At 38.6% G+C, this 27,504-nt stretch overlaps 1 protein-coding gene across 2 annotated transcripts in view; it reads left to right on the forward strand.

Annotated features, from left to right (window-relative positions):
- The window catches only part of STAP2 (signal transducing adaptor family member 2), a 1,003,160-nt gene that overhangs the window by 516,237 nt on the left and 459,419 nt on the right, over positions 1 to 27,504 (forward strand). For both annotated transcript variants that reach the window (XM_044090598.1, XM_044090599.1), the window contains exon 7: positions 24,469 to 24,538. In XM_044090598.1, the coding sequence (XP_043946533.1) occupies positions 24,469 to 24,538 (70 nt within the window). The remainder of the gene's footprint in view (positions 1 to 24,468; positions 24,539 to 27,504) is intronic.

Consider the following 27,504-nt stretch of genomic DNA (forward strand, 5'->3'; position numbering starts at 1 on the left):
TCCCCCAAAGGTCTACAACTCTTTCTCTAAAAATGTATTTTCTGAAATCCAGGTAGTAGTTTGTTCCTACAGTTTGCTTTATCTGGCCCATCCTGCACCCTCTTTCCTTCCTGTTCATGTGGAGCATGTCACGTTTTCCCAACATGATCTTGTATACAATATCATGTCCTTTCTGGCTCTTCTGGCCTCAGGTAAGTAGAGCTCTTGTCCTCTAGAATCTCACGATATCCCTTTTTCCACATTCTACTACTGTTTCGGGTACCTTAGATTACTTCCAGCAGTCTGATGTCCTTTTCTTTAATTGGTCTCCAGAACTGTATTCAGTACTATAGTTGTGGTCTGAACAAGGCCCTGTAGGTTGGCATTATTTTTATGTTTCTGTAAACCAACTCCATGAATATACACCCCAGCATTCTGTTTGCTGCTGTCCCTGCCTTTTCACTCTGCTCCTGGTGGTCTATTCCCAGTGTGATTGACACCCCCAAATCCTTTTCTTGCTGTTATGCTATCGGTCCCCCTCCCCCACCTGATACTTGACACTAGAGTTGTGGCCTAAATGCATACTTTACATCTGTTTACATTAAACCTCAGCTGTCACCTTTCTGCCCACTTCGTCAGCCTGTTCAAATCCCTTGTTAGTCTTTACCCTATCCTCCACTGCTGCACCTATATTTGTTTGTTTAGTAAGAAGGTTGATTTTGTTTAATATTCACTCAGTTATGTCTGAGATAAAGACATTGAACAGTAATGGACCCAGGGCAGACCCCTTTGGTATTCCATTAGTCAGTTTCCTAATTCCTGACATTGTCCACCTCATCATATCGCTCTGTATCTTACCATTAACCCATGCAGTTTTGCTCCTAATTCCAGCTCCTAACCCCCTACTGTTTTACCATCAGCCACATAAGACTGAGTCAAAGGCTTTACTAAACATAATAAGGCCATTAACAAACCAAATCTATATCACCTCCATCACGGGAAGGAACACCACCAAAAGTTCATCATGGGAAGGAAATGCCCAATGTGAGATAGATTTTAAATATGGAAATATGAAGTATTGATGACAGATGGCACCTGTTCATCCATTAGTGTCAATGTGTCATCAAAAATTACTCCAACATTTTTCACCTTCTTCACAAACCTATCATCACTGTAAATAACTATATGATCGAGAGACAGTTAGATCCCTTCAACATGGTGAGAATAGCCATGACAACAGTTTTGGCAGGTTTAGGGTATATGTGGTTACAAATCCTATGCATTACAAATCCTCAGTGACTGAATCCATGTCAGACAATTTGTTGTGAGGAAAATAGATATTTAAAGCTGGCTATCATTAGCATAGCAGTGATATTGAAGGCCTCAATCTCAAATGAACTCTCCAAGTGGAAGCACATAAATCAGTACAACTAAAGGGTTAAAATGGAACACCAAGGACTCCAGATGAAACAGGATACACTGATGATCAGTTTGTTGCTGAAAATGACCTGTTAGGCATTTCCAGTATAGCTGGAGGGAAACCATTCAAGGACAGTAACCATGGCACCATAGCAGGTCCACAGTAAGATCACCCATATTGAATCCAGAGGAGAGAACAAGGTAATTCAGAACAGAATAATACTGATCACTCATTACTAGGAAGTCATTCTAAACCTGCAGAGAGTCTGCCTCAGTACTGCATCTCATTCAAAAACTGTCAGATTGGATGTGGCATTCCCTGAGAGTGGTTTCAGAATAGGAGAGTGGGACTAAGACAGTGATGAAGACAAAGTTATGAGTATAAGAGCAGGTAAAGGTGGACAAAAAAGACCAAAGAAAAGGAGGAAAGATGGAAGAGAAAAAAAAGCGACAAGCCAAAGAAATGTAGAAGTAGCAAAGACTATGTAGTCATCCGAGTTCTGTAAGCTCTGAGGATCAGGGTATGATTTTGGATAACTAAAATGAGAAAACAAATGGAAACTCAATGAACGTTTACTTATTTATCATAAAAAGCTGCTTGGTCAGTGAGAGACACCCTAATTAAGAGGATTGGATATCCACCCTGCTCTGCAAATCTGACATGGTGTACATATTATTGTGAAAACAGAAGTGTTTTATTTCAAAGCTGTGTTAAGAAAAGAAGTATACCGATACCAACACTGATTACATGCACTTCCATTTTGTGTTTTTAATATACTCACTTTAAAGTCACATCATCACAGGCTTGGATGGTCGGTTCATGTCTCTTCAACTTTGCATATTGAAATTTTACCATGCTGTTAATTGAAGGATTTGAGCCATGCTGTTAACAAGCATTTAGAATCTTTTGAAGTAATATCTGATCAATGATTTGAAGTAATATCTGGTCAATGATTTGAAGTAACATCTGGTAAGTGATTTGAAGTAACATCTGGTAAGTGATTTGAAGTAACATCTGGTCAATGATTTGAAATAACATCTGGTCAATGATTTGAAGTAACATCTGGTCAATGATTTGAAGTAACATCTGGTAAGTGATTTGAAGTAACATCTGGTAAGTGATTTGAAGTAACATCTGGTAAGTGATTTGAAGTAACATCTGGTAAATTATTTGAAGTAACATCTGGTAAATGATTTGAAGTAACATCTGGTCAATGATTTGAAGTAACATCTGGTCAATGATTTGAAGTAATATCTGGTCAATGATTTGAAGTAATATCTGGTCAATGATCCCTTCTAACCAGGCAAACATTACCTTGCTTTCTTCTTCATTTAGAAAAGTCTACTGTGCTTAAAACAGTCTCTCTCTCTTTCTTTATATATATATATATATATATATATATATATATATATATATATATATATATATATATATATATAATGAGACTTTTTTTAAGATCCTGGTTAAATGAGGGGGTGTCTTCAGAAGAGAAGAGAACGGACAGGTCATCATTTTGTGTAAGTATGACATCTCCAGTGTATTGTTACATTATATGGAAAATGAAAATGAAAAAACAACAGTTATGGTACATCAGGTTTTACCAGATAGGCCAGAAATGCTTTGTTACCTGACATTGCATGAAACAGAATGCATTTCAGTCATGACAGTAGTTAGTTGAGTATAACAAAGTAAAATAAAATTAGTTTCTTATATCTAGCTCATTAACATACTTTAATATTTAGGAACTTTTTCGTTAAAACTGCTGCTACTTTGTACTGGGCTTGAGGACAAATTGGTTGAATTTCTGTTTTTAGTGTAAACAAAGTCTGAAAGTAGATTCAAGTTGCAGAAAAGCAACTGAGGCTAGAGAGTATCCCATGAGATTTGCCCTTCTCTGGCAGGAAGAATGAAAATCAGTCATGTTATGTGACATTGTAACCCCTCGTTACACTTGCAGTGGTTACAGTCACCCCAAACCTCAGGGTACCTAGGCTTCCAGTCTGCATTTTAGAATTACCTCTACAATCGCATAAGACTAGTGTTTGGTGGTCCCAACAAACACACAAGTAGAATATGCCAAGACTTTTCATCAAACCTGTGCTGGGGATGGGCAGCTTCCCACAGAGAGAAAACCTGAAGGTATTTAAGTTTCCAGCATAATGATGATAATTTTATAAAAACACAGAAGAATGTTCTTATTTTAATGCAGATTTATCACGAAACAAAGGAAAGTGCAAAAGGTCCGGACTAGGAATTGATCTGTTTTTGGATCTTTTTATACATTGTAGTTTGTTTAAACTTTTGAATAAACATTAGTCTCCATATCCCCTTCTTCCACATACTTGTGATTGTTGTAGTGAGGTCTCTGTTTTTACACCCTGCATGATCTGTAGCTTTTGTGGTTCTTGGGGGTAGTCAATCAATCAGTCTTCCAATTCTCTTCTTGTCTAGAGTTGTTCTTGGTAGTTGAGTCTTTTGGAGAATGGCCTTTCAATCTTGAATAAAAGATCATTGTAAATATCGAACATGGTGGAGGCCCACCGTGAACAAAGCCCCCAGGTAGGCCATGCCCCAGACAGACATGCACACTCCCAGAGGGATGGCTACAGGTGGGTTACCACCCAGTTTCCTACTATATAAAACCCCTCTGATGTCTTATTTTCACTGCAGTGAACAGCAGTGCTCATCTGCCTACAATAATACAAGAGCACTGAATCTGCAAGCTTTTGTCCACCAATGACTAAACCATTTTTCAGTTTAATAGTGATTTTAAGATTTGACCTTCAGTTTCATTTAGCTTATTTAGCTCATCAAAGGCACTTACGGAAGGGCACTCTCCAAAAGGCTCAATCACCAGGGACTGCTCTGCACAAGGAGACAAACAGAAGATCAGCTGACCCCCAACTGAACTACAACAGCTTCTTAAACCAAAGGCTGGGAACACTCACTGACTGAATTTTACGCACTGTCATGATACAATTCTCAGAAAAGTGCTCTAACTCAGGATCGGTCTTGTTGCCAGGATTAGGATGAGATAGCACAAAAATAGACTTGTTATGTGTATATTTTTTTGGAATAGTAACTGGCAGCACAACTTCATACATATATGAGGAGGTAACAGACAGAATATGATACAACCCTTTGCATGTACGGATAAGGAGCACAGTATGCAGGTCAGCCCTTCATATGTATAGAGTCCCCTAACAATTGGTATTAAAATCAGTGCCATGGCATTTACTAATGTCTAAAGGCTTTCATTATGCTCCACCCTGAGTACTTTTGATCATCATGGTATCCCAATCATTCCAGTAAATTCTTACAAATATTTTCACAACAGATCTTACCACCTCTTTCAAGTGCTACACTGACTTCAGTGTCAGTAAAGTGATGATCCAACTGAAAATTGTTCACAAGCCAGCTGGTATTCTAATTCTGGAATCATTTAAGTCCATCTCAAGAAAATGTACAAAGCACAATACCTGTTTACAACGCTGTTGACTTGGAGGTCATTTCAAGCCTAGGCATTTCATCCCAATGTAATACCATAGATACTCTAGTTAATACCCAGGACTGTATTTAGTAATGACTGCCCATGTCCAGGAGGGTTGTGGGTACTATACCCAGTAAGAATTTATGGTATCCCATCCACCCGTCCAGGTTTTTTTTAACAGTGTCATAGAGGTGCTCTGCTTTACATGAACTGTCAGCTTATTCCAAAGATGTGGCAGTCACTGGGAGACAAATCTGTCCCTACAGCACATCCAATTCAAGTCACAGGCCATATTTAGGTCCCTGGTACAGGTAGCTCTAGACTGGTTTGATTTACAGATATGCAGCAATTTCATTATGTTTGGGTTGGAGATTGCTCTTTAAGCCAGGCATACTTCTCCCCTAAGAAGTCTATACAATACTGAATATATTGACAGGGACTTTAGTCAATCTGTCTAAGGCATTTGTTAAAGTCTCTTGATCTTCATTGTTAGAAACCTTTGAGGTTTCTTCAATTGCTGCAGGTGCTTTGTACGGTACATGCTGAAAGGGGTATTAGATACAATTATGGGTCTGATTAGTAATAGTATACAGGGTTTATAAACTTCTTTGCTGTAGAGATAATGCCTTTGCTAATCCAGTGTGGTACATAGAAAGCCTTCCTTACTACAGTAGACACATGGTGGTCAAAGTTAAGGTTGCAGTCTACTTGTCATCCCAGATCACTTACCACTTCATGGGTACTAAGGGTATTGCTGTTGATTTGATAGTGTGAGGGGACATTGTTTTTAGCAAAGGGAATAATGATGCATTTCTTTGCATTCAGTTTGAGACCATGACTAGGAAACCAGTCATTAATCTGCCTAAGACACTCCTGCAGTATACTGACATAATTTGGGGATTCAATAATTGCACCCAGTTTGCAGTCAGCCACAAACTTGGTCAGCCACAGCCCCTTAGTTTTGGCCTGAACTTCTGAGAAGTATATGGCACCCAGCTGGTGACAGGTCTGCTGGCTGATGTGGTCACCCACTTTGATGGTGTGTGACTGGTTTGTGAGCCAGTTGGCAACCCATCTTACAACAAAGGGGTTTACATTCAGTTTGCTAAGTTTATCAGTAATGCCTGAGTGTAAGATTGTGCCAAAAGCCTTTACCAAATTGAGGTATGATGTCTGTACAGATTTGCCCTCGTCAGTGGGCTGGTCACATTTTTGAAGAAATCCACCAGGTTTAACAGGCAGGATCTGCCCTTGACAAAGCTGAATTGAGCTGGATCCGGGGTTTGGAGGTCACCTATGTCTTTATTTATGAGGTCCATGATGATAAGTTCCATGGCTTTACAGATGAAGCTGGTCAGACTTATGGGTCTATAATTCCATGGGTCTGTTGCTAAGCCAACTTTGTGGAGAGGAATAACTGTTGCTGTTCTCCATTCCACAAGAACAAAACCAGTGGTTAGGCTGTGATTGAATAGAGTACTTAATGGTGATGCTAGTTGATGTTTTAGTTTGTTTAGAAGACAGCCTGGGTTGCCGTCTAGTCCCATAGAGGCTGTGTTTTTTGCCTTAGACAAAGCTTTAATGATCTGCTCTTTGGATATGTAGGGTAGGGGTAAGTTGGGGGGCAAGGTTTGTCATAAGTTTTGAGGGGATAAGGGAGTGAAATTTTCACCAAATCTGTCCACTAGCAGGTTTGCTATCTCTGCAGGATCAGTGTGTGTGATACCGTTAGTCACTACTTTGGCACAGGCTTGGGTCCTACCTTTCAGGCAACATACGTAGCTGTAAAAGGCCTTATGATTATCCTTGGCTGTGATTGGTATGTTTTTCTCAAAGTTACCCTTAGAGGATTTGACATGTCTTATTTGCCATTTGAAGCTGAGGAGGGTACTTTTCCATTGTTCCCCTTATTTTTCTTAGACAGCAACGTTTTGCATTTGTTGTAAAGTTTGTTGATGCTGGATGTCCACCAGGGTGACTTTTTTTTAGTTAGGGCTCTGGTTTTGATTCTGTCTGGAGCAGCAGAGTATATAAACTTATATAAGTGATTGTACAGGGCTTTAGTGTAAGCTTTGGTGTAGTTACCACTTCCAGCTGGGGTGGGGCTTGTAATGCATTTATACCTTCCCCTAGGAGGGTGTAATTTGTTTTGGTGAAGTTTTTTAGTCTGACTTTGCCCTTTGTGAGTTCTGGTGTTAGTGCCAGTTTGAAGGCAACTGATTTGTGATCAAATTTAACTAATGAGGGTCCGAAAGTTGTGCTGGTGCATCTTTTTGTTGTTCCTCTTGTTGGGGTTTGAACGATTTGTTCCAGGGCATTTGAAATAACATAGTGTTAGTGAGTTAGGGCTAGGGTAGGTTTCCCAGTTGATGGTTGGATAATTGAAATCCCCCATGACCAGAGTGTTTAGCAATATTAGGATTGACTCCATTTTGGTCAAGTAGGCCTTGTGCGCATCATGGTCCATGGAGGGGGATTTTATAACTAGCTATGACTTTAATGGGGGTCTTACCCACAGTAAACTGAACTTGGGGTAACTCCATGGAGTTGTCCAGTCTAACTAGTCAGGAGGTGAATTTATCTGTAATAGAAATAGAAACACTCCTCTGGTTCTCACATTTTCTTTTTGCAGTCGGAAGGTGTGGAAGGCATTGTAGCCATGCAAAGCTGGGGTACTCTCTCAAGCCTTGAACCAGGTTTCTGTGACTGCACAGACATCACCATCCTCTAGTGGCATAAGTGCCTCCAGGATGTGCAGTTTTTTGGTTTACACTCCTAGTGTTTAGCAGCATAACCCTTATTTTGTTGTGGTTGGCAGTTTTCATGTCGGCAATTTTGTTTTTCAGACCTTGCTTAAAAAAGGCACTTTTGGGGAAGCAGGAGCCTTTGCCAACAGCCAAAAGCCTAGTGGTGCCAGGTGTAAACCATCTCAGGCAAAGCAATGAGGTTTGTCAACCATGTCATCCCAGGCTGACAGAAACTGGATCCCATTTGAATGACACCCAAAACTAAGCCAGTTATTGAAATAGATTATTTTTTGTTTATACTTTGGCATCATTCTAGGTGAGCGTAATATGCTGCTCAAGGCTAAGGACATACCTGCCTGGGACACATACTTGGAGAGCTCATGTCTTGGGTTGTTCTCTCCATCATGAGCTATGACAGAGTCATAATGGTGCTTGTTGGCCAGAGACCTGAGTGCCTGCATGATGTGATGAATCTTGGCACCAAACAGGCAGCTGACTGCGACTATCTACCCTAGTGAGTGGCAGCAGCTGACTGTGACTATCTACCCTGGTGAGTGGCAGCAGCTGACTGTGACTATCTACCTGGTGAGTGGCAACAGCTGACTGTGACTATCTACCCTGGTGAGTGGCAGCAGCTGACTGTGACTATCTACCCTGGTGAGTGGCAGCAGCTGACTGTGACTATCTACCCTGGTGAGTGGGACATCCGTGTGTCTCACTATGGAGTCTCCAATGACAAGAAAGTTTTTTTAAGCATTATTATGCCTTAAGGGCTTGGTAGGTGCGTCACTGGTGTTGCTATGTGTCTTGGATACTCTGGGAATTGTGTTAGTTGTAGCAGTCTTTTGTTTTGAAGGTCTCTGGTGTTTCAATAAGTTTTTTTGAGAGAACCTCAGCATTTATGATGTATGCTCTACTTGGCTGATCAACTCCTTGTGCAACAACTTTTGTAGAGAAGTGAAAACTACTTCCTATCCAAGTTAAATCAGTTAATTTTAGACAGTTTTTGGGTGAGTCAAGGAGTAAGAATGCTGTTTCTTGGCTGGTAGTGAAAAAATTGATTTTTTCATGGAATCAGGACATTATGAAGATTATTGTTTTTGTTAATAGAATTAGGAAGTTAGAATGTTGTACATTCCACTCAGAACTGAGACAGGTTTGCTGAATGAATGTTGTTCACACGAGCAGTAGTTTGACAGATGTATAATTTGACTGGCTTGTTTAAAGTTTACATGACGTTAATTAAGGGTTAAGGGTGGCTGAGCCTGATGAAGTGGATAGTCCCTGTGATCAGATGAAAACTGTCAGACTTGACAGAGAGCAAACATGCCTGATTCAGGATAAAGTAGGATAAACATTGAAGCAGGTAGGGTAAATGATGCATTAACTAACTGAAATGGAAAATTATTTTATTTATTTATTTTATTTTATTTCATTTTATTTTACGTTTGTCAACTGGGTTAGTCTGGCTGAGCTTTTGGCTCATTTTCAGCACAGACCCGGGGAGAAAAGCTCCTCAGGACTAGAAAACAATTTATTAAATTTTAGTAGCATAGTAGTAACAATCAGCTATAGGATATTGCAAGCAGACACCTGGAGAGAAAAAAATCTCCTCAGGCAATTCAGTTATACAGAGTATTAACAATTGGCAGACAAGTATGTGAGTTGTTACAAACAAGGTTTTAAACAATTAGCAGAAGAAAATGTGACTAGTTACAATATTATTTAAGCTGTTTAGAGCAAAATGAGTTAATAGTTAGGCAGATGCTTATTTACAGTGGGTAGGATCTACTTATATAGGAGTTTGGAAACAAGAAAGGAAAGTAAGAATGGCTAGTAGGAGATGTAGGGGAGGTAGAGTATAGGAGACAGACTAGACAGGTAGGTTGGTTTGAGACTGTAAGAATTAAGAGTGGTTGGAGATAGAGGAAGGGAAGAGGTAGAAGAGGCAGGGAAATAGTGTTGGAGATACATTAAGAGTGAGGTGGTGAAATAGGTGAAAGGATGGCGGTTTCAGGGTGATTGGCTACAGTGGCAAGACCACTTTGTTTTTAGGTATTTCCTTGTGGCTAATTTGAAACCTTTGCTATGCTGGAGGGATTTTATTTCCAAGGGGAGTTGGTTCCAGGATATAGCTGGGTTATAGTTGTAGAGAAGGCAGCCTATTTTGGTTTTGGGTTTGTAGATGTCTAATAATTCTTGATTTGAGCTGTGTAGCATTCTTGCAGGGGAATATTTGGATATGATAGTGGAGAGGCTGGGGCAGGAGGAGGGTAGGTAGAGGATAGAGTGAATGATTTGTAGTTGGTATAGTTGGAGCAGCTGAGGGAATTCTAGCTAGTCTAGTTACTGTAGTGCTAAGCAGTGGTGTGACTTGTAGGTATGGTTAGCTGCAAATCTGGCGATCTTATTAAAGATAGTTTCAAGCTTGGAAATAAGTGTAGAATTTAGGTTTGTGAATATATGGCAGCTGTACAGGAGTGTTGGGTGTAATAAAACCTGGGAGAGAGTTATTCAGGCAGTGTTAGTTAAGTATTTCTTGCTACAGAAAAGGTGTCCAAGTTTCTGATGAGTTCTTTTTACCGAGTTAGTAATATGGAGATCAAACTTAAGCTGATCATCTATTGTAACACCTAGCAATTTAGTACTAGATTCAACTGAGATGATAGTGTTGTTGCAGCATAAGATGGTAAATGTACTTTTGAGTGTGGTAATGTTTTTAGGGAGGAAGAGTAGGAGCTTAGTTTTTTTTTTGTTTGATTAAGTATTAGTTTGTTATAAAGTGAAGTCTCAGTGGTGTGGAAGGATGCTGGGTTAGTTGAGTGGAGGTCAGTTGGGTTGTCAGCAATGGTTATAAAAGTTGAGTCATCAGCATATTGCACAAGAGATGACTGGAGACAAGAGGAGTACAGCAAGTTGGTGAGAATATTAAGGAGTAGTGGTCCAAGTATGGACCCTTGGGGACTCCCATTTGTAGAGTGAGAGGAGAGGATAGTGCAGAGAACCACTTAACTGATTGCTGATGGGTAGAGAGATAGCTGGAGAACCAGGAGATAGTAGGGGAAGAGAAATGTAAGTTAGTGAGTTTATCTAGAAGGAGTGGGTGAGAGACAGTGTCAAAGGCTTTAGAAAGGTCAAGGAATAGGCATGAGACAAGTTTATTGTTATCATGAGCTGGGGAGACTATGTTGATGAATGGCATTAAGTACAGAAGAAGTAATTAGGGACCTGGGGACCCAAGTTGATAGCAATCTCTCATTTAACAACCACGTGGCCAAAGTGGTTAGAAAAACATTTTATATAGCCCACCTAATCATGAAGGGATTCACATCTAGATCAGGGGAGGTCATCGTGCCTCTTTACTCATCCCTCATCAGGCCCATAATTGAGTACAATGCCCCTTTTGGGATGTACCTTACCAGACACCTGCAGCAACTGGAAAGACCCCAAAAGTACCTCACCAAGAGGATCAAAGTGCTCAAACAGATGCCATATGCTGCCCGGTTAAAGAAATTCCAGCTCTATTCAGTGGCATACCGCCTGCTCAGAGGTGATCTGTGCCTGACGTATAAAGCCATGTCCAACCCGGAATTAATGGACATGCTGCACCTCAGAAAATCCAAATCCCATTGAGCTACGTGTTTGAGAGACTTGAACCTCAGCACTGAAATAAATAGGACATGCTGGAGGGACAGATTCATAACCCAGAGGCTCCCTTCACTCTGGAATAAAATCCCAGTCCAAGTTAGGCAGAGTCCCTCATTGACTCTCTTCAAGAGGAATCTTGATTAGTGGATGGGAGATTGTAGGTTTACCCCGGGTATCACTTCTGTGTCACTGTTAGACAGAGGCACAGTATACTAACCTCGAAAAACGGCATAGCAAAATTAATTTAAAATGGGTGGTGAAAGCCAAGCACACTCTGGCTAGGCTTATAAATGCCCTAGGGCAGCTAGCCTAGTATGAACCTATGAGTGCAGTAATTGTACTATGCTTGGGATGGAAACCATGCTCTGTGGGTGTGAGAAGGTTTTCCTGGTGAAGATAATGCATTACCTGCTTGTGAATGCATTTCTCTAGGATTTTTGAGAGTGGAGAGAGTATGGCAATTGGTCTGAAGTTGGATATGTGTGAAAAGTTGCCCCCATTGTGAATGGGTAGAGTAAAGAAATTCTTCCATACATTGAGGAAATAGGATTCAGAAATGGATCGGTTGATTAAGATGGATACAGGATAGGCAAGAGGCTCAGAGGCAATCTGCAGGAAGTAAGAGGGTGGCTTGTCAACAGATGGGGAGCAAGGTTTAAGTTTAGAGAGTAATGACTTTGCATAGTTAGTTGATACTGCTTTTAGAGAGAGGGAGTTAGGAGGGCTTGGAAGCAGTATAGAGTGTGTGGGGGGTGCTAGTGTTGTTTCTGGGGGGGATTTATTATGGAGGTTATTGAGTTTATAAAATGATTGTTAAATTTGTTGGCTATGTCTTCATGTGTTGCATTGGGACATGGGTTAGGAGAGGAAGGGTTTCCTGGATGAAGAGTCTGTTTAATAGAGCTCCAGAATTTCTTTGGGTCTGATTTGAGTGTAGAGGGAGGATTGGCGTAGAAGTTTATTTTGTCATAATGGATGATTTTTATCCATTTATGTTATAGGATTTTTCAAGCACAAAAAGGGAAATAGGCTAGACTTAAAATGGCCCACAAGGGAAAATAGCCTGGTACTTATCTATGAACCCGCGGTACAATTCTTACAGGTGCATGTTATGTGACATAATCATGAATGGAAACCAAGCATGAATACATAAACAAATGGTGGACACCAACTCAATCAAAAGTTTATAATCCAAGCAAAAATCCACCATGAGGAAGCTCCAAGCCAGCTCCAGAAAGGAAGTGCATTTCCAGTTCACCGAAGGAATGACTGTCGAGAGGTTTCTGTTCGCTGTATACATCATCTGTCCCTCTGAGTACAAATGAGCACAGTAATTAGGACTGTCCATAGAGACCCATGCAATATAACAGAAGTAAACAGAATATATTACTGTGCTGCTAAATTAATAACTGATAAAGTTCTACCACAGGAACATAGGGTAGTGAGGGGAAAAGAGGGGAGAAAGTGAATACCATCATGGAAATATTGAATAGAGAAAACTATAAAGCAGTTAAGACAAGAAGTATCATTGTTAGATGATTATAGAAGAGGGAACAGATCAACAAAAATATTAAGAAAGATAAATGTGATAAAAGCAATGCGCAGTATTAGAACAGACCAGGATTTATTATGCACTATTGGAGATGATAAACTAAAAATTTCAAAACAGGCAGAAAGACTTAGAAGATACAAAGATAAATATAAGGGAAAAGCACAAAATAAGCAATTTACTGATGACCCAAAAAAGTTTTATAGAGAACTGGGAAATAAGGTAAAAAAGTATTGATAGACCTCCAAAAAAAGAGGAAGTAGATACATTTAGGAGAAGTATCTATGAAAATCCTGCAGAACATAACAAAGATGCTAAATGGACAGAAGAAGTAAAAGAAAGAATAAGAAGTTTAAAGGTACAGGATATGAAATTGGATGAAATAACAGCCAGAGAGAGATTGAAATAAAGTTAAGAAAAGCCTGTAACTGGAAAACCCCAGGTCCAGATGCAGTACCTAACTTCTGGTTAAAAGTATTAACTTCTTTGCACGAGGATTTAGCCATGAGTAAGAACCATTTATATGCACACCCCGAACATACACTGCACTGGTTAACAACAGGAAAAACAATGCTCTTACTTAAGAGTGAACCTGAGAGCTACCCTAAAAATTATAAACCAATAACTTGTCTTCCGACGACGTACAAAATATACATGGGAATTGACACCAACAGAGTTTATAGTCATTTAGAAGAAAACTCAATTATGGCAGTAGAACAAAAGGGCAATAAAAGAATGTCATATGCAACAAAGGATCATTTGTTGTTAAATAAAGTCATAGTGGAGAATTGTAAGCAGGGGATGAACCTAAGTATGGCATGGATAGACTACAAAAAAGCATTTGATAGTATCTCACATTCTTGGAAAAGAGTGCTTAAAAATGTATAAGCTACACCCTGCACTGATTGACTACATTACAGTAACAATGAAACAGTAACAGACCACTTTGCAATTAAGCCATGATGAAGGACAGATTATTACCCAGGGATAAAAATTCAAAGGGGGATATTCCAGGGTGACTCTCTGTCACCCTTGCTATTCTGCCTCGCCATTAACTCATTAAGCTGTTTACTTAACAGCTTAGGCCATGGCTATAAATTGGCTTCTAGAAAACAACAAAGTCTAATGACTTCTCATCTTCTCTTTGTCAATGATTTAATATCGTATAGCTCATCAGATGAGGAACTGAAAGCACAGCTGCAGGTTGTCAAAACTTTTTCAGATGATATTGGAATGTCATTTGGTCTTGATAAATGTGCAAAAGCAACCTTTAAAAAAGGAAAATTGCAGCACCAGGAAAACATCAGTTTGGGACAAGAATGTGATATAAAAGAACGTGAACAAGAGGGGTTGTATAAATACTTGGGAACTGATGAAGGATCAGCAATAAAATATGAACAAATGCAAATAAAACTCAGTAAGGAATACTTTAGAAGACTTAAATTAATCCTGAAAATAGCATTGGCACCTAGGAACATGAGCCAAGCTATAAATCAGTTTTCTCTTCCTGTCCTAATTATAGTTTTGGAGTGATTGACTGGCCCCAAAAAGTGTTGGATAGATTGGATATTAAAGCTTCATGCTCACCAAATGATTTATAAAAATCATTGTGTACCAAGATTATATATTCCTCGTTCTGAAGGAGGGCTGGGCCTCCTTCAAATTGATTACACGTATAGATCTGCAATCATGGGACTCCACACATATCTTCTGACCTCACAATATCCAAATGTAGTGAAAGTTTTGAAACATGAGAAGAATAAATCTAAGATGACATCTCTGCTTAATTTAGCAGAATCATATTGACATCAAGCAGGAAAAGAAATCAAACCAGAAGTGGATAAAAACCAGGCAGCAACTGAATGTGCTAAAAAACAAAAGAAAGAATATAGGGTGAAGGACCAGGTGAGAAGGCAAGAAATGTGGAAAAAACATAAATATAGTTGCAAGTATAGAAAATGTCTAGAAGAGCCTCATGTTGATCAAGAATGAATACAGGAATGGTTAAAGAGAGGTGAATTTACACCAAGAAATGAAAGGTTAATAATTGCAGCCCAAAATAGTGGGCTACGTACACACTGGTTTACTAAGTCCATTGAACATGTGGGAGAAACAGACATATGTAGGTTTTGTGGAACCGAATTGGAAACAGTCACACACCTTATTGCTGGTTGCGACTCTAATGGCAGAGGGACTGTATACTGAAAGGCATAATAATGTGGCAAGATTGTTACACTGGAGATTGTACAAACATTATGGTATCAAAGGGGCTGAAAAACACTGGAAACCTGAGCCACAGAGAATCATGGAAAATGATGAAGTTTACACCACATGGGATACCAACAGTTCAAAAGATAGATGCTAGAAAACTGGATACAGTGGTCCAAGAAAAGAAGACAAAAGAAGCACTGATCTTTGAAATTGCCACACCTAGTGACTACAGTGTCTTGCATACAGAGAGACACAAAGTCATAACATAGCTCGATCTGCAGGCAGAAACAAGAGCCATGTAGAAGAAAGATATCCAGACAGTTCCAATAGTAGTAGGAGCAACTGGTCTTATAAAAAAGAATTTACAGTCATATTTAGATATGTTACCAATTCATGTAACACCGTACGAATTGCAGAAGGAGTCATTACTGGGTGCATTGCGGATGCTGCGAAGAGCACTTTTGGCTAACATCAAAGAGTGAAACAATACTAATTTCATGAACTTTAATCGTACTTTGACTTAGGAATGGGGTCCATTCCCATCATGATATTAGAAACCCAAAAGACTTGGAGAAATTAAAAACGGCAGTATCGACTCACTTCACTTATGTGTTTCCATCCTTGTTGTCACTCCCTAGGTGAACTTGAAATGCACTTTGTTTCTGGAGTTGGTTTGTTGCTTGGAGTCTCTCAAAGGTGGATTTTCTTTATGATTATAAAATCATGAATGGCCTGATTTAGGGATAAGTGATGACCCATGCACATCTTTATTCAATGTTATTAGCAAATTTTAGTATAGTAAAATGTTAACTATATGAATAGGTGTGGGTCTATATTATATATTCAAACACTTAACTGTTCGAATCGCTAAAGAACGAACTTTAGTGATCAAACAGTTAAATGCTCAGATATATTAAAAAATATTAAAAAACCCCCAGAAAGTAAAGGGTTTAAGCAGGGGGGCAAGCGCCCCCCAGCACCCCCAACATGTGGGGCTGCACCACCCACACCCACCGCTACTTAAATATACCAACTCCAATATCGCACTTCAGTGTGCTACAGTGCAGAAATGGAAAATTTCCCATTTCCTTCACTGTAGCGCAATCTTGGAGTTGGTATTTTTAAGTAGCGGTGGGTATAGGGGTACAGAGGGGCTTGCCCCCCTGCTTACATCCTTCAGTTTTTCTTATTTTTTTTTTTAATTTTTTAATATATTCGGACATTTAACTAAAGTTCGTTCTTTAGCGATTCGAACAGTTAAGCATTCAAATATATAATACAGACCCAAATAGGTGTAATGTCATGGAATATAATGTAGGTTTTTTGTATACTGAATTGAATCTTATTGATATGGAACAGATGTAATAAACAAAAGTGACAAGTTTATACAGATTTCAGTTAATTTTCTAATATTATTGAACTAACAGTGAAGTAATTTGGGTTTAATAGTCTGTCATTGGGCTGCTTGTCAGTACTTTCCAGAAATATATGGTAATCATATGAATAGCCAAATGTTATAAGTCACTAGGCAATCTGATCTGCAGACCCTTTCAAGCTCAGCCAAAAAAAATATTCAAACTTTCCCGTTAGCATCAAGGAGAGCAAGACAAGCGAGATTGTGAGAGAATTTGAAGCTGCCCATCCAGGTATTTAGGTTTACCTTGAACATGGCAAGGGTGAGTCTCTGCTTGACATGTAGTGGAATCATCACACCAATGTGTCTTATTTGTATGCTGATGAAGGTTTAATTCCTTTAATGGAGTATTTGATGCACCATTAGTTCTGCAAATGAATGGGAGTTCAAATAGGGTTGAATGTTTTATGGCATAAAAGGCTTCACAGAGGAATCTGTAAGAGACTGAGTAGAGAGAAAGGCTGCCAGTCTCTTCTGATGGCTAATATTGTGAGGCCACTGATCTTTTTAGTTATGAATCCCTGAGGTGTCTCAAGTTGTAATATGTTTAGATAAATACATGCCAAAAGTTGTGTTATATTCAGTAATTGGTCTAAAAAGATACGAGTAAAGGGTAATCAAATGAAGATACCTTTGGAAATTAGATGGGCCAGATAAAAGGCTTTCCAAACTGCTGTGGAGACATGAGGAATTATTAACAAGAGTACCCAGATCACTTACAACAGTGTCTGATTGGAGGATTGCATCTCCTATATGGAAAGTGAAACAGTTTTGTTTACCAATACGAACTGTGCTACATTGTTTCACATTTAATTTGAGACCATTGTCTTTGCACCAATTGTTTACATGGACTAAGCCATGCTGGAGCAATTCTGAGTCAGTTAAAAATCAAACACCACCACTCAGTTTATAGTTCATAGATCATAGGTTCATAGATTAGTACTAAGCTAACTGCCCTTGCGAGCCATTTTAAGCTTAGCAAGTTATCCCTTGTGAGACTCAAACCCTGCACCTTGTGTTTGTAAGGCAAACACCTTAACCATTAGGCCACCCTCCCAACCCTCTCATCTGCAAACTCATGAAATAAAGGAATGTATGTACATTGTATTTAACTCTGTAGGTAATAGGCAACGCTGTATTTCTGTCAAACATCGTATATTTCACTGTGGGTTATAGAACTTATGTTATTGTCTCAGATGTTGATGTCTGCCTGAGCCCAAAGTTAAGTGATTTTGACATTGTATTTAAACAGTGGTAAAAACACATACTCAATTTTTTTTGTAATATATGCTTGAATAACAAAACCTTTTTTCTGTTTTAATTTTTGATAGATTCTTTTTGTAAATGTTAATGAGTTGTATAAGCACTTTTTGGTGAGAACAGATAGTTCAATAGTGTAAGTACAAATATTAGTGAAATTAAACTGTAAACTGTGAGGGATAAAACTGGACTTTACATCCCTTGTTACTGAAATAAACAAACAACTCAGGAGCTTAGTAAAATCCATCAAAGTCAAGTTTGAGGCAAAAATAGCTACCCAAGCTGAAGACAGTCACAAGACATTTTTTAGTTAAATTCATAATCTGAAATGCACAACACAGCAGTGCACTGAGCTGATTGTGAATGATGTTACCTACACTGAGACTGAAGATATAGCTAACCTACTGGCTGATAAATTTAACTCTGACTTTATCCATCTCGCTACTCCATCTGTCCTTCAAGGTACACCTGAAACTGGCTGACCTCCAGCTGTCACACAAGACCAAGTCCTAAAAGTGTGATCAGAAGTTAAAAATACTGCATCCATGGGTCCTGGCAGTATCCCTGGATGCATCTTAAACAGCATGAAGGATGAGTTAGCCACATCCTTAACAATACTGTCCAATCTCAGCCTCCATAGTTATAGCCACATCCTTAACAATACTAACCAATCTCAGCCTCCATAGTTATAGCCACATCCTTAACAATATTGTCCAGTCTCAGCCTCCAGAGTTATAGCCACATCCTTAACAATACTGCCCAATCTCAGCCTCCATAGTCGTAGCCACATCCTTAACAATACTGTCCAGTCTCAGCCTCCATAGTTATAGCCACATCCTTAACAATACTGTCCAATCTCAGCCACCATAGTTATAGCCACATCCTTAACAATACTGTCCAATCTCAGCCTCCATAGTTATAGCCACATCCGTAACAATACTTTTCAATCTCAGCCTCCATACAAGAGTTGTACCAGGTGAATGAAGAACAGCTAAAATTATTCCTCTACATAAGGGACAGACCCAGGCAATTACAGACCCATAAGTCTGACCAGCCTCATATGCAAAGCCATGGAAAGACGACTTATGAAGTTAATCAGTCAGAACATGGAGAACCTCCAAACACTAGACCTGATTCAGTTTGGATTCATCAAGAGCAGGTCATCAACTTCTTAGTGCAAGAAATATGGACAAAGCTTAAAATAATGGGGGACAAAGGCCTAAAAATTGGGACAGATTTTAAATATTGCTCTTATAAACTTAGAAAGTTGCTAGAATAACATGATTTGTGTTAGTGTGCATTTTCTGAAGGATGTGAGTCTGAAACTAAAATGCCTGCCATTATTTAGTGACTTCAATCCTTATTGATTTGCCAGAAAACGACAAATTTTATGAGGAACAGACTGAAAATATGAGGCAGAAATCTGAACATTCTGCAAAAATCTGGATAGTTGAGAAATATGCAGGTCATGCTTACTCAAACCAGTGGATTTTTTTGAAAAGGTCACCAAAGCAGTGGATGAAGGCAAAATGGTACATACCACATACCTCAACTTGGCCAAAGCTTTTGACATAATTCCCCACTCAGGCATAGTACAAAAGGTAAATAAACTGAGAATAAACCCCTATGTCACCCACTGAACTGCTCACAGATAGGACTCAGATAGTCAATATAGGGGAAGTTACCACCACAGAAAGACTATGCATGCATACATACATGCATACATACATACAAACATTTCAAGCATGGGCATTAATGCCCTTCTAGCCTTCCAATATACCAAAACACTTGTTCCCATAATAAATGTTCAGTCTATTCTGCAAAACATTTAAACTAGTACTTACTTTAATGTAATTTGGTAGTCTGTTCCATGCATCAGATGCTCTCTCAGAAAATAAATTAGTGCACTTTGGTTGTTCGGAGGGTGGCCTAATGGTTAAGGTGTTTGCCTTACAAACACAAGGTGCAGGGTTTGAATCTCACAAAGGATAATTGGCTAGGCTTAAAATGGCTCGCAAGGGCAGTTAGCCTAGTACTAACCTATGAACTTCTCATTCCTACCAAATCTTTTCCATGGTTTGTCTGATGATTCTCTTCTACTTTTTGATGACCCTAACATGTCTCAGAGGTAGTTGTCTTTAAATGCTGTATATACCCGAAAAATTAGATATCTATATGAGACACTGTACAGGTCCAGATATGTTATTCCATACTCAAGTTTGGGTCTAATGTAACTAACAATGACCGCATCATTTCTGAATTTATAAATCTTTTTATACAACCTATAGTTCTATAACTATCATTAACCAGTTATTTGATTTGATTAGAAAAACTCAAAGCTGGATCTACTCATATGCAGTCACTTAAATGAATCTGCAGTTTCAATCACTGTGTGCTGTATTAAATATTCACCTTTCAGTTTGTCTCCCAAATCTCTTATGCTTGTTTTTTATGTATTTATCAGCATATTATTCACCTGTGCCCAAATGGTCGATTTAGTCAAGTTATTTTGCAGACATTCCTTATCTATAACACATGCATACCTTTCAACTGTCCAGATTTTCACAGAATGTCCAGATTTTTTGCTTCATATTTTTGGCCTATTTCTCATAAAAATTGTGGTTTTCTAGTAAATTTCTGGGATGATCTGCAGATTGAAGTCAATAAATAATGACATACTTTAGAGTTTCAGACTTTATATCCTTCAGAAAATATTTAACACAAACTCTGTTACTCTAGCAACTTTCTAAGTTGATAAGAGCAATATTTTAAATCTGTCCCTATTTTTGGGCCTTTGTCACCCCATTTTGTCAGGCTTTGTCCAGATTTCTTGCACTAAGAGGTTGAGTGGTATGAACACATATAATCCATTTACCCAGTGTCAGGTCATCTGCATATAGACTGTAGAACACCTCAGATGAAAAATGTAGGTCTGAACAATGCAATCTAAACAAGTAAGGGCCTTGGACAGAGCCCTGTGGGACACCCTGACTCTAACCAATGATTTCACCTATCCATTTGCTGTATGATACTTGCCATGTCCTATTTGTAAACCATGTAGCTATCCATCTTATCAAGAGCACATCAATACCTAGTTGTTAAATGCTGAAGTTAAATCTGTATAAATTACATCACAGTAAAGTTTTTCATGCATAGCTGTTATTATATTGTTATAGAACATCATGTTACAGGTGGTAATAAATCTATTTTCAACATATGCATGCTGATGTATGATTTCAAGTCCCAGTCTATCAAGTTCTGACAATAATGTATCCAATATTACCTTCTGCATTACTTTTCCACAACATGAATGTAGACCTAAGAGTCTGTATGTCTCTGGGTTTCTCCTACTACAATGTTCCTTAAAGACAGGTTTAATAATTACATATTTATATGTCCTAAGAAATAATAAATATAATAGTTCTTGCTGATGTGTTCTCATGTCATTATAACTAATTCCATCTCCTCCCTGTGCTTTGTTTGGATATATTTTGTGCAGTTCTTTTTCCAATGTAATTTAATTTGATTCTAGTATTTGAGGTTACCTGGATGTCACTAAGACATCTTATCACCTCCTTTATACAGCCAAACTGTTTTGCATAAGATTTTTTTAAATATATCTGTAATCTGTTGTGTCTGAGAACAAATTTTAGAATCTACACACAGTTTATCAATTTGTATGTCTTTACTCCTTCCACATCACCAGTCACCAGTGGATTCCCCCAAGATTCTGTGCTGGGACCTCTCCTGCTTGGCATCTACTTTTCTGAAGTAAAAACCAATACCAATGGTCTATGGCTGACTAAGTTCACAGATGATTGAAAGCTAGGTGCAGTCATTTAATCCCCAAATCACCTAGACATCCAGGAAGGTTTGTCTCAAATAAATAACTGATGACAAAGTCATGGTCTAAAACTAAATTCCAAAAAAATGCATTATTGTATGCTTCAGGAAGTCATCTAACCCAGGGAAGTACTACATTGACAATATACCCCTAAAAGTTGAGACTTACGAACTTATGTGGACAGTGGCCCAACATTAGACCAACATGTGTCCTTCTGTATTGCACAGCTTATAAACAAATGGATTGCGTCTAGATATAGGTATGCCATTGTTCCCCTTTACTCAGACCTCATTAGGACATTTATTGAATATAATGCCCCCTTTGGCATTTATCTGTCTAGGCACATGCAACAACTGGAATGCCCACAAATTTACCTTACTAAAATATGAAAGGCCTGAACAACATGCCATGCATGGACCAACTCAAAGCCTGGTCACTATACTCAGTATCCTACAGACTGCTAAGAGGTGACCTGCATTTGAAGGGACAGGTGTATTTTGCAGTGGCTACCACTGCTATGGAATAGACTCCCCATCCACATAAAGCAAAGTTCATCCTTGTCCATTTTCAAGTGCAGCTTAGATCTTTGGATGGGAAACAGAAAACTGGACTGCCTCCTGTACTACTAATGGACAGATGCATCTCTTAAATGCTTTATCCTGTGCATAGGGTCCCCTCCAATTATCCATGGTATGATCCCAGTTATTCTCTTTAGGGGAGATATACTGTATAATTATCAGCCATGGAATGGGTAAGGATAATCTATAACCAAATGGGATATGTTATTTTGAGCACAAAAAGGGAAATTGGCTAATCTTAAAATGGCCCTCCAAGGGCAGGTAGCCTAGTACTTCCTGATTAACCTGTGAACCTATAATTAAAGTTATATGCTAGATAGACTTGACAGTGCTGTTTCACAAACAGTCAGCACTGTAGAACATAAACAATCGCTGTTTCACAGTCAGCACTGTAGAACATAAATCGCTGTTTCACAGTCAGCACTGTAGAACATAAATAATTGCTGTTTCACAGTCAGCACTGCAGAACATAAACAATTGCTGTTTCACAGTCAGCACTGTAGAACATAAACAATCGCTGTTTCACAGTCAGCACTGCAGAACATAAACAATCGCTGTTTCACAGTCAGCACTGCAGAACATAAACAATCGCTGTTTCACAGTCAGCACTGCAGAACATAAACAATCGCTGTTTCACAGTCAGCACTGCAGAACATAAACAATCGCTGTTTCACAGTCAGCACTGTAGAACATAAACAATTGCTGTTTCACAGTCAGCACTGTAGAACATAAACAATTGCTTTTTCACAGTCAGCACTGTAGAACATAAATAATCGCTGTTCCACAGTCAGCACTGCAGAACATAAACAATCGCTGTTTCACAGTCAGCACTGCAGAACATAAACAATCGCTGTTTCACAGTCAGCACTGCAGAACATAAACAATCGCTGTTTCACAGTCAGCACTGTAGAACATAAACAATTGCTGTTTCACAGTCAGCACTGTAGAACATAAATAATTGCTGTTTCACAGTCAGCACTGCAGAACATAATTGCTGTTTCAGAAACAGTCAGCACTGTAAAATATAAACAATCGGTGCTTCAGAAACAGTCAGCACTATAGAATATAAACAATCATTGTTTCAGAAAATCAGCATTATAGAGCATAAACAGTCTCGGTTTCCAAAACAGTCAGCACTGTAGAACATAAACAATCGCTGTTTCAAAACAGTCAACACTGTAGACCATAAACAATCACTGTTTCACAAACAGCTAGCACTGTAAAACATAAACTATCACTGTTTTGATAGTAGAGTTGTGGACTGTAAAGGAGCTTGGAATAGATGGAGAAAAACTGCTTAAGTCTAATCCAAAACCCATTTTCAGCAGAGGCCCAGTGAGAAAAGCACCATGTGTACATACTGAAAACATAAACAAAATAATTGGAAATGCAGCATATGATTACAATTCTGAAAATTCAAAACATGAGTTTGAGAAAGAGAAAGTTTCAAAATAGCATACATAGCATAAAAAAACAAAATAAAAACAATGGCATACTTAGCATATAAACAAAAATACAAGAAACAGTATTTACACATTGGCTATAAACATGGAAAGAACAATTTCTACAGTATATAGTTAGTGTGATTAATATTTATGATGATCTTAGGAAAAGGATGCTGGGTTGTATGATTAGGCGGTGGTAATATTAGCTAGGTGCAGAGCAGGAGCATAGCCAAGAATTTGATAGATATTTGTGTCTTAATTTAAAGCATTTTAATTTTGTCCAAACAGTAATAAATGGGTCCCTATTAAATTGTCAAACATTTCAAAGGTGAAAGTAATGGCTCAGTATGCATAGAATGGAAAAATTTCCCTTTTCTGCACTGAAGTGTTGTCTCGGAGTTGGTATATTTAAGTAGGGGGTGTGTGGGGGTGCAGGGGGGCTTGCCCCCCTGCTCAGAGCATTAAGGTAAGGTTTTTTTATGTTTTTATTATATATTCGAAGATTCAAGTTTTGCTCATATGTTGTCGAACATATGAGGTTTGAAATTTTGAAGCTTCGAATATATAATATAGACCCGTAATAAATATATGATTTTATTTCTATGGGGCATATTTGTACAATCAAAGTCTTGTATTCTGAGACCATTTCTGTAGTACTTTCTGCTAAATCAGAGAGTATGAACATTTAATGAATTGTGGGAATTTAAAAGGATAGACTCAAGATAGATAACTTGCTGCCTTGATAAACAGCATTTTAAACTTTGGTGATGGCCTGAAATCTGTGTTTTAACTCCTAGTGAGGACCTTCAGTAGAAATGAATACTTTTGAATTAATGTATTTCTTTATTTATTTATTCATTTGCTTATTTTGTTTTTCTTCTAGCACTCCAGAATACAAACATTACAAGATACGCACCATCACCAATGGCTACATCATTGATATAGAGCCTCAAGTAAGTTTAGTCATTGAAAGGTTTAGAGTAACACTTATATGAGTGCCTCATGTTAAAGCTACTAACTTCTGTGTTGGCATAAACATTTTAGAAATTAAGTGAATGCTGTGACATCAAAGTCAGAATGTCATATTGTGTGATTTCACTATATGCCTAGCGTACTCCACCTCCTTACATTACTATTAACACAGCAGCATTTATAATATACTCTATGCATCTTATTCATCCTGTCTTGGAAAATGGAATTTAGTTTGGAAAGTATACACTACATAATTTGTAGGGCATACTTGGGCAGTATTTGCATTTGAAAGTTAATATATAATTGCAAAAAACATTGAGATCATTTGATATTATAATTTGCTTTAGCAGAATCTTAGAACTGCAATTTTCTAATTCCTCAGATAATGACTCCAAAGTAACGCAGTTTGCAAAATGAAAAATATTTTCAATATGTCCTCATATTGTAGTATACCTTTAAGAAAGAGTTACTTGGAATGTGAATCACATAACTTGGTGGGTCTGGGCCCTTGAGTTAATATTTGAACTAGCATATATCTTAATTATGTCTCTTCATTTCTAAGGCTGTATACTAGATGCCTATTTTTCATTTATTGAATTGGGTAAGTTCACTGGTTATAAATATCCCGTTTCAGAGGCAACCTGCAACAAGTGTCCAGTTAAGTGACTTTCACAGCATTACATAGTAAGCAAATGGAGGTTGAGGTAATCAAGCCGCGGCCTATAGAAAGCATCATATTCACAGCTCATAATCAAGCCGCGGCCTATAGAAAGCATCGTATTCACAGCTCATAATCAAGCCGCGGCCTATCGAAAGCATCGTATTCACAGCTCATAGTTCCAATCTGCTGTTTTGCCAAACAGTATCTCTTTTAGAATGTCAGAACTTGGGTCTGGAAGACCTAACATGGAGCCAGAATGGGTCTCAATATTTGAAGAAAAGGACTCATGACAGAATACAGAATTAAACGTAGATTTTGTTTTCACCTGCACAGAGACGTATATAATTCATTTTAGTAGCAGTTGCTGCTCAAATCTGAATGTCCTTTGCTTTTACAAATATCTTGGGAAAGTACTAAGCTGAATAAACAAGCTATTGCTTGTTTTTCACATACAGTCTAACTTAAACATTTGTTTCAGTCTGAGACTAGCCTCTAGCTCACAAAATGCTAAAATATCTTATCATACTATTGTGCATATAGCCACATCATCAGTTTTGAGAAACTATTTTTGATTTGTGGTTCAAAGTTTTGATGATGCAAACAACCCTTACCCTCAACATATAGTATGTTACAGTATAGTATAGTACATTACTAACCTAAAATGCAGAAGGAGATCTGAGTTGTCCTTTTAATACTATGTGGCATTCAGAAAATCCTTCTACTTGGAACACATGATAGCCAAGACTATAAAATCCAGATCTGAAGGGTCATTATTCCCTTATATTTGACACCGATTAGCCTACTTATTTTATTTATTTATTTGTCTATTTATTTATTTGCATTTGTTTACCAGGATCGTCCAGTGGGCCAAAATGAGCCCATTTTCAGTGGAGGCCCATGGAGAAAAGCTCCACGCTTTGATTCAAAGTATATGAGAGTACACAGTACATACAGTATAATATAAAATGGACAATATACATACACTGTACGACATAGTATACATTCTGTGCAACATGCAGAGATACAATACAGTATAATACAATGGAGAACATAGCATATCTAGTATAGTACACATACAATATGTAACATACAATACATTCTGAGCAACATGTAGTATTTCAAACTAGATCCCAGCTACTACATGATGCAGAGGCTCAACAAGAGATTGTTTGCAAGGCAGGCAATGCAGGTGGTAGTAAGTAGAGCATGGAGTGAAATCTGGGCAAGATGTTAGATAAGGCTGTCTAGGTTGAAGGTTTAGACAGACTAATTGCTAGTTGGGATATAATAGAATTAAGATAGTAGGTTTAACCATATGTGTAACTTAGGTGTCTGATACACAGTCTGGTATTTAATTATGGAGTACAAGTTCCCATTTGGAATGTACCTCACTTGACAAAACAAACTAGACTGCAACAGAGGTTCCACACTAAGATTCCATGCATAAAGATACTTCAATAAATCGAAAGATATTTCAATAAATCCGTGTGTCAATAGATCACTGCCCTTAAGGCCAAACACTATGCCTGATGCACTAGTGATAGGTGACTCTATAGTCAGGCACACTGACGTCCCACTTACCAGGCTGAGGAAGGAGAGGGTAACAGTAAGCTGCCTATCGGGGGCTAGAATCCACCATATAACACACGCACTCAGGTCACTCAAAAGCACGTACAAATATGACTCCGTCATTGTCCATGCCGGTGTGAATGACCTGAGACGTACCTCCTTGGACTACATGAAAAGAGACATAGAGGAGCTCTCTGATTATGTAGCCCAGGATGGTATGACCCTGACCCTGAGTAGCATCTTGCCCTCACCAAGAATGATGCCACAATACAAAGACAAAATGATCAGCTTTAATAATTGGCTCAATTACTGGTGTCATTCTAGGGGGATCCAATGTCTGTCTGCTTGGGATGACATGCTGGACAAGCCACGCTGCTTCGCAAGGGACGGCTTGCACCTGTCACCACTGGCCTTCCGGATATTGGCTAAGTCTCTTGCCACCCCCATAGTGGCTTTTTTAGGCAAGGCTCAAAAGATGAACCCACCTCCTTAGAAAACAAAAATGGAAAAAAATTAAGGGTAATGCTGCTCAATGCCAGAAGTCTAAATCTCAAGATGCAGGCTCTCGAAGCACTCCTCAGTATGGAGAACATCGATGTCTGTGCAGTAACTGAGACCTGGTTCAAGGCTCCTGAGAGCACCCCAGCGCTACCAGGCTTTACCTCGTATCATGCTTTTCAGCCCCAAAACCCAGGCCGAACCACAAAGGGAGGGGGG

Source organism: Protopterus annectens, chromosome 13.part0 (assembly GCF_019279795.1).
Source record: "Protopterus annectens isolate FY-2018-M chromosome 13.part0, PAN1.0, whole genome shotgun sequence".
NCBI classification, from domain to species: Eukaryota; Metazoa; Chordata; order Ceratodontiformes; family Protopteridae; genus Protopterus; species Protopterus annectens.